At 42.9% G+C, this 20,521-nt stretch overlaps 1 protein-coding gene and 1 gene segment (V, D, J or C); one reads left to right on the top strand and one right to left on the bottom strand.

Moving 5' to 3' along the window:
* The window catches only part of LOC100719991 (T cell receptor alpha chain MC.7.G5-like), a 556,517-nt gene that overhangs the window by 477,114 nt on the left and 58,882 nt on the right, over positions 1 to 20,521 (top strand). Inside the window, 1 exon segment of the mRNA XM_063236909.1 lies at positions 14,945 to 15,001. Coding sequence (XP_063092979.1) covers positions 14,945 to 15,001 — 57 coding nt within the window.
* Positions 1,518 to 3,007, bottom strand: LOC134473228 (T cell receptor delta variable 3-like). The segment is given in 2 exon segments: positions 1,518 to 2,426; positions 2,662 to 3,007. Coding segments are annotated over 2 exon segments (420 nt in total).

Here is a 20,521-nt window from a genome sequence, read left to right as displayed (position 1 = left end):
GCCCCTGCAACCTCACATTGTGGTTTCCTTAGCTCCCATGGGTGAGAAGCAGGGGGTTATGACATTACAAGTGAGAAAATGACTCTCACAAATTCCCCTGCCACTGCTGACTGCAGACTTCCACATAGTGTATTCACAACCTAATGAGAGAAGGCAGGACCACTGTGAGCAAATGCTGGATTTAGAGACATCTACACGGATACGCCAGTTCCACTCAAGGGCAAACAGTCCCACGCAACTTCACCTTGCATGTGTAAAGAACGCTGGTTTCTCAAATATTGGATTCAGTTCCCTTTTGTTTGTCAGAATATTTCTCTGAAATTGCTAGGAATAGAAAGATCTTTCATTTTCAGATGGAAAAAGCTGTCCCCACTCAAAAAGTATGCACCATGAGTAAAGTTATTCTTTGAAGCAAGAGTATTGCCAGAAACAGAACCAAGATCTCAAGAGTATCAGGTCAAAGTTCCTGCTCCAAGAGCACACTGCATCCCCAAAGTAAAGACAGTGTCAGTCAGCTGGGCCAAACTTCAGGACTGTCCTATACTCAGCAGCAAAGGAGCTACCCTCTGGCCTGTGTGCCAGCATTCAGACACCCTGGTACATCAGAGGACTATTAATTTCTCCTACCAAAAGGAACCTCCAGAAAAGATTTAAGGCAGGAGCCAGGGGAGATTTGGCTTCCTTCAGATCGGGAGCCATTACACATGGGACCATCAATGGCTGTGTGACACACTCAGTAGGTGGAAAAACAGAAGCCCCAGGATTCTGGGCTATTTGCCCAGGTCCTGAGGCCCCCTCACCCTATGGTCCTTCTGTTGTTCCCTATTGTGGGTACTCTCCAACCAGTTTCAGGGAGGAGGGGATTACTGGGAATTGAACTCTTGAACTTTGCACTGAGCAACATCTCCAGTCCTTCTTAGTTATTTTGTAACTCACTAAGTGAGTTTTATTTTGTAACTCACTTAGTTAGTCTCACTAAATCACTAAGTTCCCCAGACCTGGCTCAAAGATGGAATCCTCCTGCCTCAGGCTGGCAGAATGCTGGGGTTATAGGTGTGCACCACCTAGCCCAGCTACACCCATTATTTATGATGTGAAGATAAACTGTCACCCAAAATGCCTGTGGAGAAAACCTCCTAGGCTGTAGCAGCCAGGAGAGCCATGGAAGTGAAGCACCAAACCTCTATCTCCAGTCCTAACCAGCCGTAAGACTCTGCATCTATCTTCACTTCCCTGTAAAACAATGTCAGTGCCTCTTCTGTTTCTAAGATTGTGTCAAATAACTCTAATAGTCTGTCAGGGCAGAGAAGTCAGTAAAAATGAAAGGAAAGACTGAGTCCAAAAGACCAAGGTACACTGTTCCAGCAACACTCAGTTGGTTTTCCCTGGAGGAAATGCCCCCTCTGGAGACACCGCTGCACTCCAAACATGGGCCTGGAGAACTGGGATTCGGGGATTCACAGACAGCTATCAAGGAGGGCCTTGATATTCTTCAGTGAAAGGAAAATGTTCTCCAGGTAAAGTAAGAAAAGCACAAGCATCAGAGGACACCCAGAGGTAGTAAGGTAGCTAAACATACTAAGACGTAGACAAAAGGTAAATTAGAAAAACTTTTAATTTTAATTTTTTTAATTTCCTAACTCTGTGTCCAACTTGGTTTGAAAGATGAAAACAGGCCAACTCACAATAATGAATAAATGATGATGGAGATTAAAATAAAAACCCTGCCAATGGCCACTCTTATGACTGGCCCCACACCATTCCCCTGCACCGTTCTGACACCCTCGTGGCTAACACAGCACAATGTCAGAACACAAAGACAGTGCACACTCAGCCCTGCACCTGTCCATTGCCAATCACAAGGTGCTCAGGGGGTGAGGGCCCACTGGGTCAGAAGTGGGAGATACTCTGCTCTTTGGAAGCCAGAGTGTTCCCTGGATATAAGTGGGCTTTTGATTAATCAGTTGTCACATTGGGCACTTCTAAAGGCCAGGCTAGCCCCCCAGATGACTGAGAGAAAGAAACCAGGCCCAGGACATAACATCACCCTGGAGGTGGCTCTGCCGAGCTGTGCCCAGGGGTTTGTGTGCAGACTCCCCAAGCACCTGTATCACTGTGGGAACTTAAAGCACAGTAGTAAGTCGCCTGGTCTTCCATCCTCACAGGGGAGATGACCAAGTGGAAAGTTTTATGGGTCTGACTATGCTTCACAAAAAATCGACCTTGAACAAAATCTGCATCAAGAGATCTGGTATTATCTCTGTAAAGGATGAACTGCAAGGACTGATCTGCCATTTTTCGGTACCAGTACAAATCTGGATCTGAGATTTCAGTACTATAGGTGCAGAACAACGTTGTCTCGCTGCCACTTTCCACCATCTGGTCCAGGGGTCTCTGGGTCAATGTGTTACACACTGTATCTTTACCTGTGAAGAGAAAAAAAGAAAATAGGGATTGAGCCCAACACAGGCCCAGCACAGAGGAACTCAAGGAGAGAAAAAAGGAAAGGACAAAATACGACAGTTTAAAGCAGAGAATGACTGAAAAATCAAGTGGAAGAGACAAAGAGGCCAACTCTTCCAAATCAGAGAAAGGGAACCAGGATGGAGGAGGGGAATTAGGTACAGAATGAGAAGCAGGTCAGCAAATGAATCCACTTACAGAAAAATAAAAGGCTGAAGCCCAAGATAAGAATCATCTTGTTTTTGTACGAGGGCAGAAGATATAGACTAAAACGGGGTTTCTGAAATCTCTGAGGCTATCTAATGGCTTATGACAGGAAGGAGACAAGAGGGAAATAGCAATAGTGGGGAGCAGACAGCCCGGGCAGCCACGTGACTGTCTCAGCTGTAACCCTTGGGCAAAGTCTCCATCGAGGAAATGGCTGCTTATGGTGATGCTGGTTTGTCTTGACCTAATGCTTTTAACAATGAAAATTGTTTTCCCTCTCTGAAAAAAGAAAGGAAGGATGAAAAGAGGAGAAAAAGGGAGGAAGAAAGGGAGAGAAGGAACTTGGATATCCAGTTGCTATGAGAGCAGTTTGCTTTGTTTCTGCAGCCTCTGGTGACGGACTGGTCAAACCACCAATCACACTCGAGCATCCTGTCTCATGGCACTCAACTTAGTCGCATATACTTTGTAGACCTCAATAAGTCTAATATTTGAATGAGTAACTTTGTAGTACTTAATAAATTGAATAAACAAGTATGTTTCTGGATAAAGAGGAGAGAAGGGGGTTGGGAAAGATTGTTTCTAAGCTCTGTCCTAACATAAAGCTCATGAAATCTTAAATTTCAGACACTTGAGGAAGACGTTTCAGTAGCATGACTCCTCTTCTCTCATTGGGCCCTGTACAGCACACACTTGGCCCCCACTGGAAGATTCTTAATCAAAGCAGAGCTTTGGTGGGTGAACTGCCAAAAGTGGGTTACCGGCTTGCTGAGATAGTGTTCAGGGGGATCGCTGTGTCTGGGGCGGCCAGAACTCCTGAGCCAGGCCTTCCCAGCCACGTGCCATAGAAATACAATTTTCCACGGCATTGCTCTTGAGAACACTAAGTCATTTCCCTAGCCTGAGAGTGTCTGTAAGAGTTCCTTCATCTTCCTTTTCTCTGTGTCCTCCTCATCAGTAAGACCCATCTGTTCTATCATAAAACTGTATCTTCAGTCCACTACTTCTCCAGTCTGCACTGCCACCACTTCCTGTCAATATCGCTGGCTCTTGCAAGGACCACTGTAACAGCTCCCTTAAGGTCCCTTCCTTTGCTCTTGTCCCTAGAAAATCCATTCTCCAGGTTTCTGTAGATCATGTGATGCCATGTAAATCCTCGGCCTCCTTCCCAGCCTCACCTACCTCTGCTCTTTGCTCTCTTGCTCCCTCTCACACACGGCTGTCTCCTTTCTGGTCCTCTATCTGCTCACTTTTTAAGCTGCCAAAAACTCTGATCCCAGTTTTTTACAAATCTCAGCTCAAAAACACTGAGCAATCCAAGGAAAGTACTTTCCCACCTCCCATCATCTTCCTCAATTTCTTTTTTTTTTTTTGTATTTATTTAAAGAGGAAAAAAAGCAAAACAGAAAAAAAGGGTAGAAATAATACAGAATTTCAAAAAAAATTAATGCTAAGAAAATCCTCAATTTCTTGTCTGTTCATGTTTCCCCCTCATATTGCCATCTGAAATCATTAGATTTATGCATCTATTCCTTCTCCCTTTCAACACATCCTCCTGAAACACACACACACACACACACGCACGCACGCACGCACGCACACACACACACACACACACACACGCACGCACGCACGCACGCACACACACACCATTACAGAAGCTTCAGTAAGTTAAAGGCATTGTCTTTTCACTGAACATTCCCAGCCCGTAGGCTTGTGTCTGCCACCTAACAGACGATCAATAAACGTTTTTGCTATAAAGCAAAGCAACTTTCTGCACTGAAAAATTCACCACTAGCACAGATGAGATCACCATATTTCACAAATAAAAATATAGGACACCCAGTTAAATGTACACTTCAAATAAAGTACAAAGTTTTAAAGAATATTTGAAACATGCAATATTGTGGCATGGTTATACTAAAAAGTATTCATTGTTAATGTGGAATTTAAATTTCACAAGACATCTTGTAGTTTATCTGGCAAACCTACACATGGAGGACTCCAAAAGGAAATATCATGTGGGCTAAAGTCCTAATATGAGCATCTCCGGCCCCCCTGGATATGGAAGAGAAATGCTCAGGACAGGGGCCACCCTCCTAAGCAGAGGCTATTAATGGATAGGCCCTTTCCAGGTCTTCCAAACCATGGATTCTGCTCAGTCCCTACCCAGGCTTGCTATTTACGCTAGGCTGAGGGCTCCCTTTCTTAACTGGACAAGCAAACTTTTCAAGCTGAACTGATACTCCTCCTCTATGCACCCAGCCTCAGTTACGTCTGACACATCCGAGAGAAGAGACATGGACTTCAAGCATCCTCACTCAGCTCACATCCTGTCCCCTTCATACAAAGTTTCAGAACCTGAGTGCCACTTGGAGTGGCAAAATCAGAAACCTCTCTTCCCTGGTGTCCTCCCAGCATTCCTTCAATGGCCTCCCTTTAGGAAAGGCTCTTTTCAGAAAGCCAAGCAAGGTCATAGCTGAGCACGCTTCTGGAGCCAGCCTTCCTGGTTCATATCCTTCTAGCACTGACTTGCTGTATGATCTTAGATGTGCCCTAACCCCTCCCAGCCTCAATTTCTCCATTTATAAGAGTGCAGATAATAACAATAGCCTTTCTATAGGAGTATTGGAAAATAAAATGAAATCACACATGCAATACACTCAGCATGTAAATGACCTATGAATACTAGGGATGGTTGCTGCTATTATCAATTTTATCAAATAGACAGATGAATATAGCTCCAAAGAGCATTATTCTCATCAAAGCTATTCAAAGAAAAGATGCTGAGTAAATATAAAAAAGTAAAGTTGTGAAATCTGGCAAAAGACATATTGCATCAATCAACAATTTAAAAAAATGAAAAGACACTTCACATCTTTAATTTGCTCCCAGTGCTACAAACACAGAGGCGTAAAGTGCTATATTCCCTGGAGATCTGAAGAGCCAGCTGTGCCCTTCTCATCCTGAAGAGTATGAAGAACAGGAGAAATAAGCTTTCAAGTCAAATGATCTTAGGTCTCCCAAAAGTCACAACTGTGGTATAACTCATTTACCCCGAAATATAGGGGTAGGAGAGACCTTTGAGGTTTGGTAACTCATTACACACTTACTTATCCTTCAAAACTAGCCTCTCTCCTTTAAGTGTGTTACTCTATGGCCAGCGGCCAGTGTGACTCAAGGGACCAGGTGTCCTGCCAGCACCTTCACCCGCTGAGAAGCAGGGCTGCCTTTCATTAGCCCAAATTACCAGTTAGAGTTAGGGTGGAGCCTATGGGGTTGATCAAAACCATCCTTGTTCCACAGCCTGGGTCTTGCTCAAGCCAGTCATTCGGTAAAGGAACTTTTCTCCCAGCGTCCTTTGAGGTGGGCAGCTTTGTTTTTGACCTTGCAGCGCCCTCTGCTGCTCTAACATCCCATCTCCATATGTAGGTCATACTGAAGGTTGACAGAAAATAGGTCGGGGAAGGAAAACATTTTTGTTCACAATTTAAGTCAAAGCTGCTCTTCTGTCTCCATTCCCCTTTCAGTCCTGACTCAGGCAGCTGCTTCTCTGTTGGCCCACGGGGCCTTTCCCCACCAATCACCCGAAGAGGACTGTCTTCAAGGATATAAACTAGCATCCTGACAGGACAAGGGACATTTTCATCTACAAAAAGGCGTCTTTAGCAGCTGAGAACACAGGGGAATTTATCTGGATGGATACAACTGGATCTCTTATGAAAGACTAGAGACATGGGATTAAAGGGAAGGCTTAGGAAGATGTAAACGTGAGGTAACAGGATGAAAGCTCCAGGAAAAGCTCCTGCATCACTTCCTTCCTGTGCCACCTTCCATTCTAGAATTCCAGGACAGAGCTCGGAAGATGGGTAGCAAGAAGCATATTGGGGAAGGACAAGGACCAGCAGACCTCTTCCATCCCCAAACAGAGGCAACGCAGCCATTACAGGGCCTCTAATTTGTGGAAAGACCTTTCTGACTACAAATAAGAAGTATAAAGAGCATCACCATGGTTTTTGTTCTGTGACCTCTACAAAGCCAAGGTTTGAAGAACACCAATGAGGAAGAAGGACTTTCCCTGGCGTTTCTGAAACAGCAGGGGGAAAAAACAGTCTTGGTCCAGCCAGGTTAGTGATAGTGCTTTGTAGACCTGGACTGGCTCCTCCCATCTCAAGCCATCCATAGGATCTTCTCTCCAGCTGGTCTCCAGGGCAGGGAAGTTGCATCTCAGTTACCAAGAGCTACATGAGTTACCTACATGACCTTTAGCAAACTTACCTCCCAGAGACACCCTTCTGTACTGAAGAAGAGTGATGCTTCTGTTAGCAGCATCTACCATGGGCACAGTGACAGGAGGCAGCAGCACAGCGTTTTGTATTTGCTATCTCTGCACTTGATGTCACTCCCCATAATGAGTCCTGCAGAGAGAATAATCAGAACCAACTCCCTGTTGGATTATCCTTTTGGTAAAGGGCAAATTTTTCAATCTCTATCTTTTCCTTGGCTTCCCTGGGATCTCATGGGCCATTTCCCTTGCTATCAATCGTTGTTGCCTGCAGCCTTCAGAATGTAATTTTTTAAATGAATGAGGAAATTCTATCTCTCCCTAAAATCACAAGCTATGTGCCATGTCCTCCTTTGTATGACTTATCCACTGTTTAAAGACAAGGCTCATACCCTGGGCCAGCCAGTGGCCCCTACAGACAAGATCTCCCAGAGAAGGCCCTTGCCCTCCTCAGGCACAAAAGAGGAGGCACAGAAAGCAGAGCTGGGGCTCAAGTGTCCTGAGTTCCAATCCCAGCTCTGCTCTGCCTTTACCCACCTACATGATCTTGAGCAAACTAACCTCCCAGAGACTCAGCATCAACCCTTAAGTTCTCTTACTAACCTCCCAGAGACTCAGCATCAACCCTTAAGTTCTCTTTGGGGGCTCATATTTTAGAATACTAAAGTACAAAGTGGCAGAACCAGCTTGAGAGTTAGTTTATTTTCTCCTATTGCTTGAGCTCCCTGTTGCCCAGCAAGAGGAAAAAAGAAAACACTGCTTTATGGGAGGGTATCGTAATTTTTTGGTTCAGTATGTGTGATATATCAGAGCCTAGGGGCCTAGGCTCAGATGCCAACTTGGAACCCACTTACTATTGCATCTGGACTACAGAAAAGCACTGAAAATAACCTTGGGGGAAACCATCAGTTTGATTCCCCCAAAAAAGGTTCTGCATAGCGATGACATTTAGATATCTTCTTTATCATCTTCATGGCTAAATCCACTCTGCTCCCTCCTATCTACTCCAAAAGAGAGCAGAAGGGCTGCTCTTTCACAGGGAAGTGGGGATTCCTTTGGGGAGCAAAGGAATCTCCCTCCCTAGCAAGCCAAGAGCACAGCTGGTGTCATGTCGCTTGAACCACACTGACACCTCTAGTTTTTGTAAAGTGACCCTTTAGTGTGGGTATTGGATTAATAATAAGTTGACATTTGGAGCTACAACTAGAGAAACCGTGAAACTCAGCAAGTGATATCTGGCAGAATTACTTGCTTTCCAGCTGAAAGATGTAAGCAGTCCTTAAGGAATATGAACAAAATATGAATGTTTAACACAATTCTAGTTAACAAATATTTATTAAGAGAATACATCTTTTCCCAGGCATCATCTGGATCTGTTTCTGAGAAGACACTGTCATTGCCTGAAGGGAGATGGGGCTTTTGTCAGCAAGCCAGAGACCGTGGATGAATAACAAATTTAGCTTTGAGACCAAGATACAGATAGCTAGCAGTGGCCCTGAGTCAGTAGCTTGGTTTCAAAAAAAATTTGTGCACAACAACATGGAGAACCTAAAATGTCAGGTAACCAAAATCATTATGATTGACTATAGCATTTATTTCATCATTTTATAGGGAGGTTTATTTTCCCGGTTGCTGGTTTTCTTACATTGATGTGTAAAGTCTATAGGGAGGGAGTATTTTAAGAATAATGTTTCTGAAATTAGGCTCCCAGCAGTCCACATAGAAGTGACCCTTTTTGTCCTTCCAGAAATGAGAAGGGGAGCCTGGCTTCTTCACCTAGGTGAAGCTTCCTTGCCCTAGGTTGAAATCAGCAATAACCACTGGCAGTTATCTTCTTATAGTCTGTACAGTAGCAGGGACAGCAAGAAGCAACCAGCTGGATTTTTGAGAAATGAAGTCACTATTCCCAGTGGAGCCAGAGAATTTTGGGCCACCCTGCCATAGTTGGCACTACCCTTTTCATGGCCTGTATCCTAGCCTGCTTTAGTAAAGGGCAATCTCAAATCACTGCTCACAGGAAGCTGGCCTCCTCCTGCACCCATCATCCTTGAGACAGAACTAGGTCTGAGTGGAGAAAGCCTCAGCTCAACACAAGAAAACCCCAGGAAAGGGCCTGGCATTGGATGGAGAGCGCCGAGACACTATGCTTTAGAAAGGGGCTTGGTTAGCTGTACGCCTAGGAGAGTGCCTCCGATCAGACGTGCTGTGGGAGAACTTAGTACCTAACACGTGGCAATCAAGGGCTAAAACACCCAGCTAGATAATGAATTCCCTTATCCGATGGGAAAAGGCTGTAAACATCAAATCACCTTTTCCGTGGGTAAGCAGAGTGTGTAGTTTATGTAAAGGTAGCAGCTCCTGTGGGAAGGAAATAAAAAGTTTACTTCTGGAACAGGTGCTCAAGTAAGAGTGGAGCTTAGAAATACTATCTTTAAACCAAAGGTGTCAATTTATTTGTTTGGTTTTTTTAATTATCTGGAAGATACTAAGAAAAAGACAATTCTCCCTGTGGCTTTGGTTCCAAAAATCTCACTTCAAACTTGTAAAAAGTTCAAATGGTAACCTTTGAAAACTCCGTTTCCTTATTTAAGAAGTAGAGACCTACTTTTCTTCTGTTTGCTTATTTATTTTGTTTAGGAGAAAAATCAGATGGGCCAGTGAAAAAAAATTGCACAGTATTTTTTAATAGATTAAATCCAGAAAATCAAATCAAAAATTCTCAGCAAGGAAAGTCCTGAAAATTCTCCTTATCCACCTCTTTAGTTTTGCCAATGAGAACAGTGACTCTCAGAGAGGCTGGAAACTTGCTCGAGGACACCCAGCTGAGTCTGATACCAAGGTTGAAGGCAAAACCAAGGTAGATCATAGCTCTGACCACCCCAGACCCAAGAGAGGGAAAATGTCATAGTCCTTGGCAGGGTGGCATTTTTTGCATCCCCAAACATCCTTTATGCAAAACTTAGTGAAGTCAAAACAGTTACAAATTTCAAAACCAGATAAACCATTCCATGCTTGTTGAAAGGAAAGGTCTGCTGAAATAGGAACAATAACTGGACTTGATAGCAGGAGAAAGGCACAGCATCTACAAACTGAGACAAAGATGGAAAAGGCCTGAATGAAAAGGCTTGCCCTATCTACAAAGACTCTAACCATCCAACACTGCCTATAAATTCTGCAAAACTAATTTCTTCTCCAGAAAAAGTTTATATTTTATGACAGATTGCATCAGTTATGGGATTGCCTTGGACCAAGGACTATGTATACACAATTGGCTTGCTGAGCCTTCCCATGCAATGAAGTGCATATCATATATCTGGACATATGCTTCAGCCCTGAAGTCCTAGAATATACCTAAACAGAAGACATCATACTTGTCCTTCCTCTGAACTTGGTTTTGGAGAAAAATTCTAGTCCTTGGGAAGCTCTACGAAGATGCCCTCATTAAACTGACACTACCTGTTTTTGCAAAGACCTTCAGCACAGTGTTCAGCAAATCAGTAGCTCTGTACTGACGTTTGGGAAGGGAACAAAGCTCACGGTAAATCTCGGTAAGTGGAAGAAAGTATTAAACCCTCTTTCTGAATGTGATTTGAAATCCTTTATAAACTAACTACTAGCGATGTGGCTTCTTGCTTCATCTCTGCCAATATCCAAATCTCACCTGGCTAAAAAAATACCTTCTCTGCACAGTGCAGCAAGGCAGCTGGACACAACTTCTTCTAAATTCTCTCAAGTCATTTAACTTCTTTGCCAAATTGTTTGGTTTTTATGGGTGCTCAAAACTATGCTCGTTTATCAATCAGAGAAAGAGAAGCTCCCAAACATTTCCAGATTTTTAGATCATTGTGAAAAGAGGATGCAGACAGTGTGTTTGTCTTCCTGGGAGGAAAAGAATAAGGATTCATTCACGGCTTACTAAATGCTAGACAGTACACAGCAGACTTCCTACCCATTGTCCCCTTAACCTTTCCACCAGTTCTAGGACTTAGTGCTATTATCCTCATTTTATAAGAGAACTTTTTACATTTTTAGGGAAGTAAAGAGTTTGAGTAACTCACTCAAGTTGATGGAGTAAGAAGAGGACCTGGAACTTAATGCATAGCACTGAGAATCCAGAACTAAATGCTTATTAGGGAAGGGATTGTGCCTGAGGGGAAATTCACTAGCCCTGTGCTCCCTGTAGCTGGGAAAATAATTCTTGAAGAAGTGCGTCTTTGATCAGACAGCCAGGGGTTGAGCCACAGGACCACTGCCACCCAGTTATGTATCCCTAATCCTCATGACAGCACCACTAAGCTATACCCCTTCCCTATCTCTCCAAGTGAGAAAACTGAGGTGCAGCAAGTTACAGAGTTTTCCCTGGATTTCAAAATAAAGTTTCTCACCCCAAAACCTGAGCTCTCAAAATAAACTGCATCTGCCAACCAACTGAATTAACTAATTGCTTAACTAATTATGAAGACAACAATCCATTGGGCTGTTAGGAAAAACAGTGATTCATTTTTTTCCATGGCTCCGCTCCCTTTCCAGGAATAACCACACAATTAGATATTCACACAGCACTGTGTTTCTGCCTTTGTGCACCTGGGGGAGCGTGGGTGAGTCTTGGCTCTCCAAACTTGCTAGAAGGGTCTGGCGTGGCAGTATTTGTAAAGCAGTCTGTGGGTGTGTAACTCAGGAGCATCTGAAAAGCTCAGCTTTGGACAAGGAACAAAACTGACAGTAAATCCATGTAAGTTTGAATAAGTAGTACCTCCTAATTCCTCTCTAGAACCCTAATTCCCAAGTTTTCAGTTCTATTTTATCATCTAGGAACAAACCCAGCAATCCCATTAATGGACTAATTCACACACTTGTGACTATATCCCTATTTCATGCAGCACACAGCTGTTTACTCCCATGGTGTGCCTTTATCTAGTAGGTGAGAATGCTAGTGCCAGTGTAAACTGAACAACAGAGTCGGGTTGTTAAAAAGCTGAGTTATTGGTATTATTTTGTTGTTGCTGCTATTATTGCTGTTGTCCTTGTCATAATCGATGACATTTTCCATGCGACTAAGGTGAAAATCAATTAAATCTCTAAGCCTCTGTTTTCCTCTTCTGTAAAATGGGAGAGGCAGTTCCTACTCTTCTTTTATCAAAACAGGCAATTGTAAGACGGTCATTTGCACTTCTGCAATAAAATGACAATAAATACAAGCAAAAGGAGACCCCATGTTGTCCCTGAACCCTGCCACCAGACTCTCATTACAAAAAGTTGGCATTAGCAGAGCGTTCTTGCATGACAAGTAAACATGAAAGTAGAAATTCAGGGGGCTTTGAGCAGCTGGGTTTTTGTAGAGTCCCCCATCACTGTGTGATGCTGGGACCGGTAATAAGCTGACATTTGGAAAAGGAACGGTTCTGACTGTTAGACCAGGTATGTTTTAATGATGATTACTTGTTTCTAACTATAAGCCACCACTCTTAGAAACTCAGTGAAAGTTACCCAGTTCTTAGCAGCCTTTCACCAGGAATCATTCTGGTGAAAATGATCCTGCAGACAAGAGTCCCATAGGACCGTATTCAACACCATTCAGTACTGTATCTGGGAAGGTTAGGCTTGCTGTGTTAATGTTGGGGCTGTGTGTATAACGAATAACTGGAATTGGTGTTTGGTGCACAGGGGCAGGAGGCACCTAGAAGGGGGAGAGGAAAGGGCAGGTTAGACTCAAGGACATGGCAATGGCAGGGGCTGGAATTTGACCTGCTCTGAAAGGTGGTGGTGAGATGTGGCTGCTCATAAGCAGATCATGGCCACTCTTGTCACCTCCTTGTCTTCCCAAGATTTCTCTGTGGGTGCCACTAGGAAGGAAAATTATCCAAGCCCCTTTACAGATAATCTCGGAGCCAAGCTAGCTAGGTAAACCTATTCTCAGATACTAATACTGATGGTAAATTGATACTTTGGGAAAGGCAAGATTGAAATCACATATTCCAATTAGTCAGAAAGAGCATGAACTTCTAAAAACAAGCCCAGGAGGCTGTTTCCTGCTGCGTTCCTGACTGGGTCCTCACGGAACATTTTCATTCCTGCCCAGGCTGAGCTGTGTGCATCAGAGAAGCTCTCTTTTGGTATCCACTCATTTTTTGTGCCCCTCAGTGAAAAAGCAGTAACAAAGCATCTGAGTGGAAGAGAAAGATTCCCTAACCAACTATAACAGCTCCTCTCCCCTCTCCAGCCAAAAGGATATTTTGAGGGTTGCCCTGCTATTCTCAAAACAAACCTAATTTTGGTTAAGTTCAGTGTAGCTGAAATTTTGCTTCCTAAAGCCTCAGTTTCCTATGACAATGCAAGCTCATTCCAAACAGTGGATTGGGGTTTAACTTTCATACATATTCCAAAAGATATCAACTAAACATTCTACTTTTTGACCACATTATTATTCACTTTATGAAGACTAGAATCAAAATGTCTTCATAAACATTGTGTTACCATCATAAGACCTTCCTAAATTCCCTGTGCCTAAAACAGCAGCAAATACAAAAGCATTTCCATGCTGACTTGTACATGCAGTAGCCAACCAGGGTATTAGGAACAGGTGAGAGAGCTGCTATGTTTCCAAATAGACTGGATATTTAGAATCCTCCAGATATTAGGAATGGTAATCAGAAAAGACATGTGCAATTCCTTTTTATTCACAATTCTCATTTTTCCTAAAGAATGGTTATAAATTTTTTCCCAAAGGCGTTGTATTCATCCTTCTTTTAGTTCCTTTATTCATGAGGTGTACAGAGATGAAATATTGGTTTAGATTCAAAAAACATCCATAAGATTTACCCTAAGCTTTCCCTGTCAGAGAGATTCTAAAGAGCTAAAGAGATGGGAATCTGACATTTGGGAGCTAGATTAAAGAGAAAATCCAAATTAATCCCAAGGAGCAATACTCAATAGATAGTTATTTAGATACAGCATGTCAAACCTGCAAGCTCAGAGCTCAGTGGACTGGGCTGCCCCTGCCTGGTTTTTTGCCTGGAAGAGCTGTAAAGTGTTCATCCCAACCTGTCTTGAGTAGAAAGAAATGTCAGTCTCCAGCGCTGAAAACTCCTTGTGATTTTGTTTATTTCAATAGAGTTTATCATTACCTACAGTGTTCTGGAAGTAATAGAAAAGTGCATTAGAAGCACCTGCAAATGGAAATTAAATGTAAATTTAGATTGTAAATATGTGACTGCAGTAAATAGATAGCAAGAAAAAAGATGAAGAGATTAGAAACTTAGTACATTTCTCTAACCCTAAAGGGGATGTTTCTATAAATAGTTTAAAACTATTGAAGAGGTGCCCAGAGGAGGAAGGAGAGAACAGAGGCAAACAGATTTTCTCCTAATCCTCTTCGCACTGCAAAATTGGAAATTGTTTCTCAACCACATTTTCTTGGGCCGAAGGAAAAACAAAGTCTATTTCAAGACTAAGGGGCATGTGGGTTGCTGTCTCTTAGAACTGATTTTGAGGATAGCTCCCTGTTAGTGACAAGTGCTAGCAATGCCCTTGCCAGGAGAAAAGGAACAAGCACAAAAATCAATCCATGTGTAGGTGTGGAGGGATGGATGAGAAAATCCAGGGAGCAGGATCTCTCCTGGCTTCCCACTTTTACCTAATGTACTCCTGGAACAGGAGACCCCAGGATTCAAACCAGAAACTTTCAAGAGGAAATCAGCTTATGTTCACTCAAGAGACCTAGCATGTTCTGAATTCTATCTGTTCTAGGAAGAGATCTACAAAGGTTGAAAGAAAGGTGAAAAAAGTTTGATTCTATGAAGGGAAAATAAAGACCTTAAATATTTGGCAAAGAACATCTGACACATGTCTACAGTAGTAAAAGGTCTTTGTGAAGAACAAAATAAGCAGCCCAAGGAGACACGGCCCACATTTCTCCAATCTCTTCCTCAGGGGCAGAGGTAGGGCCTGGTTTAAGGTTTATGTAAAGCTGTGTGCTGGGGTGTAGCTCAGGGAGCAGCTCCGGGAAGCTGGTGTTTGGGCACGGCACCAAGCTGACTGTCCACCCATGTAAGTACAGAGACTGGGGCTACATGCAGCACCCACAGTCTCCTTTCCAGGCTGGTCCAGAAAGCTTCCAGAAGGGCACATACTTGTTCTGTAGGCTCCATCACAGAGAAGCAGCCCAGGGGAGATGGGAAAGCTCTCAAATCTCACCTTTAATGTTTCTTCCTCTCTCTCCTCCCTTTCTGCAGTCAGTTCCCAGTAAACCAGAATCTAGTGAGTCCGTGTGAGCAGTTTCAGCAACAAGCAGAAAAATGGTAAATCTCCCCCAAAGTGCAATAAAGTAGGATCTATGTGAGCACCAGCCAGGGTAAGAAAATTAGGAAAGGAGAAAAAAAGAAATGGATTACCAAGCTGAAGGTGGCAGCTTAGTCATAAAAAGAACAATAAAGAATTTTAATTTAATTTTTAAAATATAGTATATAAATATGTATACAAGCATACAAATACGTAAGAATTCCAAGGACCTCTGGAAGCTAAGGTCTCACCTGCAACAGCTGCCTTGAGGAATTAGAAAGAATGTACAAACCTGTAGTCTAGTGCAGTGTTGAGACCCAGGGCTCTTCTGCAAAGGGAAACCCTTTCCTGTTTTTTGTAAAGCCTTGCTAGGCTGTGAGAATACTGGAGGCAGCACCTATAAACTGATATTTGGAAAAGGAACTCTCTTAACGGTAAATCCAAGTAAGTGGAAGGGAATCGGGAGAAGGGGGATTCAAAGGCTTCTTATTTTAATCACCTGCCTCTCCAAAGCATCCTAGCTTAGCTTCCAAATCTAAGGTTTGTGTTAGGGGTATATGGTCCACATCAGAGGGACTAGCACTCCATTGTATGAAGACTAAATTACCTTTATTGAAAAACATTCCTATCGTTCATCTTAAGTGAAATTATTGGTGCAGAGAGGAAAATTGTATATAGGATCCTGAGGGATTCAGCTAAGGCCAGGCAATGTTTGCCAAAAAGATAGAAAGGAAATTGGCATATTGTGACTATGCAAATTCAGTAGACCAAATATAAATCTTCTTGATGGAGATACTAAAACTCACTCAAACTGCTGAAATAATGAGACCTTGTGATTTCATTAACTAATGCTAGGAATTCTACAGGCAGATTTCTTCTTTTATCTTCATTTTATCTCTCTTAAAGGAACTGTTCTCAGTCCTCTAAACCACTAAACTAAGATCTCCATGGGTAGAAATGTCTGGGTGAGTCAGACAGAGCTTTTAGCCCCATTTTTTTCCTTGGTTACCAAATTAATTAATTTGGCTCCACTTAGTTCTCTTGAGAACCAGGGTAAATTCATCCATCATCTGAGTCATGAGAATAGAGCAGGACATCCTCCCCTTCACATCCACACCCACTGTTTTCTCACAGTGAGGGTATGTGTGCACTGAAAAAGTTCAAGATGTTATATATGAAAAGACAGAGCTGTGGTTGCTCTTGGCACATCTTGAATCTAAGTTGCTGGTGGGCTTCTCAGAGTAGTGCTTCCAACTAATGCAGAGAAGACTGACTTGCTATAACATTCAGGTAAAGGGAAAATGGGAAAGGTTTGAAGGGACCCAATCTTCTTTTGACATAAGCTAAGTGCCCTGGATGCTGAATACAGGCCAGAAAGCTCAGCTTTATTCAGCACTGCTCTCTATGATCTAGGAACGATGTCACACTAAGAAAGGCATGAACACAGAGCAGACAAAGTTCTTTTGAAAACTGGCTGGGAGAGAGGGAAACAAGTAAATGATTCCGTGACCCTCTGTATGCAGCGTAAGGGATCAATGAGCCAGCCCTGTGGCCCAAGGCTTGGAGTGTTCTGGACTGGCGCAGCCTGCAGATACACAGGGCAGTTAGCCATGCAGTTCTCACTGGCAGAAGTGCCTTGCTTGGCAGGAGTGAAATCAGCACGTCTGCGACAACTGAAACAATGAATAATACATGATGTTGTCAAATCCCATGCATTCAGCCGTCTCCGAGGTCTTATCACATTAAAGCTTCAAGGGATTCATATGAACATCTCAGGAGACTCAAGGACTCAGTCTCTTTTCCCAGGGTAGGCAGGCAAGGCGGGGGATGAGAAAGTCAGTTTTATCTTTGATGTTTTGCTCTAAACAGAATAGCGCAAGGATCTGGGGTGGGCTTTCCAGAACGCAGACCGAAGCAAGGAGCCCTCTCAGCACTTGGTTTTCCTTAGGGGGGCCCGTAAGCTCTAACAACCCTTTTGCTTTAAAATGCTGAATGGGCCAGGGAGTTTGACAGCCTAACCATAGGGAAAACATGCACATGAGGCAGGATACTTCCAAAGCTCTGAGCAGTAATTGTGTGCCAGATTTCCTATGCAGTGGGCCCTTTACAAGCAGGGTTCACAAGGCTGGAGTCCAAGAAGCCCATGACTAAATTCCATTTCCTTCTATCAGCAGAACACAGAGATTATTGCCCGGGTAACACTTAGATGTCCATATGTTTGAGGCCTTCAGCCTATGGCCGGTACCTAGTTTTGCTTATGGAGGCTAAAGTGTGTGGGATCAGGCAGGGGTCATACTGTGAATACGGAGAAATATTAAGGAGCTGGGAAGGTGGTTTAAATGCTGGTCTTTAAAGTAAATGGGTGCTTCTGCCCAGCTAGATGTCAGCCTTTTCTCTCTCCCTTCTCATCCATCTCACCAAGCTAAAGTTTTAACCTTTTGCTGATGAGTCATTGCTTAAAGAAAGGAATAGCATCTGGTTTGACTATTGTCTCCTTTGGAAGTCCTGTAATGTTTACAATGTCTAAGTTGTATTGGTCTTGTTCTCTACTGTTTTGTCCAACTTTATAATATCTAATGAGATAGACAAATCTTTTTAAGGAAACAAGAGACAACGTTGATAACTATTGTTAATAACCGTATACTCTGTTCTACATCATGTGCTAAGTCTATCCTTGGTTTTGACTGACAGCTTTGTTTTGCCATATTTGATTTTATTCTCCCCCCCCCAAAAAGTAATAAGAACTAAGGAGTAATAAAATCTAAAATGTGTAAATTTTGTTGTAAAAAGAGAGGAAGGGGAAAAAAGAGCTCTAACGGATATAACAGCAAGTGTGTATAGGGATGTTGAATAGCTGACTATATTAATATTTTTGGATCATTGAACACAGCTGTTTGTAGTCTCTCTGTATGAATGTCTACTTTGTATTCTTTGATACTGTGATTTGAGCAACTATTTCCAAGATGATAATATGTAATCTATTAACAGGTGATTTCTTACTGTTATGCTTTTTTTTGTAGTTCTGTATTATATGTAACCTTACACTGCTTTGTTTTGTTTTGTGTTTTTCTCTTTTTCCTCTTAAATAAAAAAAAAAAAAAAAAAAAAAAAAGAAAGGAATAGCAGTTTAAAAGTTGAGTTCAAATAAAGGACTAAAAGAATGTTTTCTATACTTTGGGCTAGGATTTGATCACAATCATAACCACTTAATGAGCCCAGATATAGCCCAAGATTCCCATGGCTGTGACAGACAGCACTGAGAAATTTTGTCAAAGGGTGAAACTTACAGCAACCCCAAGCAAACATGCAAAAAGCTGTCCCTTCTGGGTCCTCACCTGCCTGCTTCCCTATGGTCACTCGGTTGCTGTGTGAGGTCAGGCACCACAGCTAAGACTGTTGCCTGACTAGATGACCAAGTTACCCCAAGATGGAGGAGCTCCCCAAAATAACATCTTTCTTTGCTAAACCTAAATAGTCTCCAGGATAGTTAATCACCAAAATAAGATATAGGCTTTCTGAGAGCTATTCCCTACATTTCACCAAGTTCAAGACTGACAGAAAAGTCATACTGTGTGAAGGCTCCATTTAATATGCCCAGAATTTTGTTTTCCTTCTGTGTGGCAGGGCATGAGGGAGAGCTCAAGAGACAGTGTTTCATAAAGCTGAAGTCTTAGCCTCATATAATTCTAGTCAGCCTCCACAAGACTGAACACTCTCCTCCTGTCTCCTTGTAATCAATTCATTGTCATCAGAAATGTGTGACACCTCGAAGGGAGGAAAGGACATGTCTTGAAAACTGATCAGAGAAATTGTCCTGAAAATGATGCTGTTAAATGGAAATGAGACCTTTAGAAAGAGAGCTGAGAAATCAGGAAGCTTCAGTACAGAAACCGAAGGAAATAGAGAGGGAGAGTGGGGGCAGGCCCTGGGGAGCAGAGGCCAGATGCCCCAGGATCAGGTGTGGAAGTGGTCCTCTGACCTTCAGAGGGAGAAACTTGGTTGGTCACCTCAGTCTAGCCCCATCAGGTCGGTTTATTTTCCCCATAAATAATCTAGGAAGAGGGCAGTGACCCCAGGGTTTCATGCAGGGTTCTTGTAAAGGCCTGCATTACAGTGTTAACAGTGGTGGTGCTGGCTATGGGAAGCTGACGTTTGGATCAGGAACCACCTTGAGTGTCTATCCAAGTAAGTGTAAGAGGACAGAAGCACCAAGAGAATTCTGGAATCTCATCCATGTTGCTAAGTTTTAAAGAAACAGATACGGTATGGGAGCCGGACCTTGCTTGTAGCTAACTAGTGTCATCCAGGTCTTTTCTCTTCGTCATCTCAATATGCAGAGTTTCCCTTTTAGACTCAACTCTCTCCTCCTGCTATGAGCAAAGCTATTCTTGACCTTCACCTTGGAAAGTTAGACTCTTTTCTGCTTTCAGGGGCTTCTCTGGAGGCGAGGCCCTAACTTCTTTGCAATTCTATTTTTTAGCACCATTCTGTCAGAGAGTTCTTCCTTATATCAATCTTAAATTCTTCTTGGCACAGCTGAGGCCAGTTCCACTGATCTCAGCCACAGTGGAGAGGGATAATTGGGAGCGGTTTGAATAGGTGCATGATATTCAGTTCAGAATGGGTATTAAATGAAAGCAGAGAAAGGCAAACTGAAGACTGAATAGGACTCTGAGGCCTTATTTCAAATCCTTCTATGTTCCTACTGCTTCTATAAGTACAAAACTTACAAAAGGAAAAAGAGAAAGGATAGACAGAAATAAGCATCTGCTGTGTCCATTTCCTATCACCAAACCACAGGCAAAGGATTACAATTAATTCCAAAGAGTTTCAGATACAAGACCACTGGCTTCCTCCTTGTGGTGACTTGTATCCTTGCTGATAATTAGAGCAGATAGAAAGAGTTGGCTGTGGTGTGTTTGTGGCTGCACCCCACTGGGAAGAGAGAGAAATGCAACTATTTTTTAAGATTCATAAAGTTCCTCCTGTCAGTTGTCATAAAACTCCTTGCTGCAGGGAGACTTGTGACAACTATGAGCAACTGATATTTGGAAAGGGAATTTGAGTAACAAGGAAGCTAAGCAAGCTGGAAGGACTCAAACTCACAGCATCCCCATGTGGGTCTTTCTTATAGGGGCCCTAAGAGAGCCAAATGGGCATGAATTAAGGAGGTCCTGCAGCTTGGAGAGCGGGTGTGTAGAAATAAGAAATCAAAGCTGTAAGAGATGGGCAGGGAAAACAGTTAAAAAGCAAGAATATGTCTTTCACTGCAGCTTGGCAAGCCTGAAA

Source organism: Cavia porcellus, unplaced genomic scaffold, assembly GCF_034190915.1.
Source record: "Cavia porcellus strain 051 isolate PalLab524CR breed Dunkin Hartley unplaced genomic scaffold, mCavPor4.1 scaffold_26, whole genome shotgun sequence".
Lineage (NCBI taxonomy): Eukaryota > Metazoa > Chordata > Mammalia > Rodentia > Caviidae > Cavia > Cavia porcellus.
The sequence above is the reverse complement of the archived record's forward strand: the minus strand, read 5'-3'. Positions and strand labels throughout refer to the sequence as shown.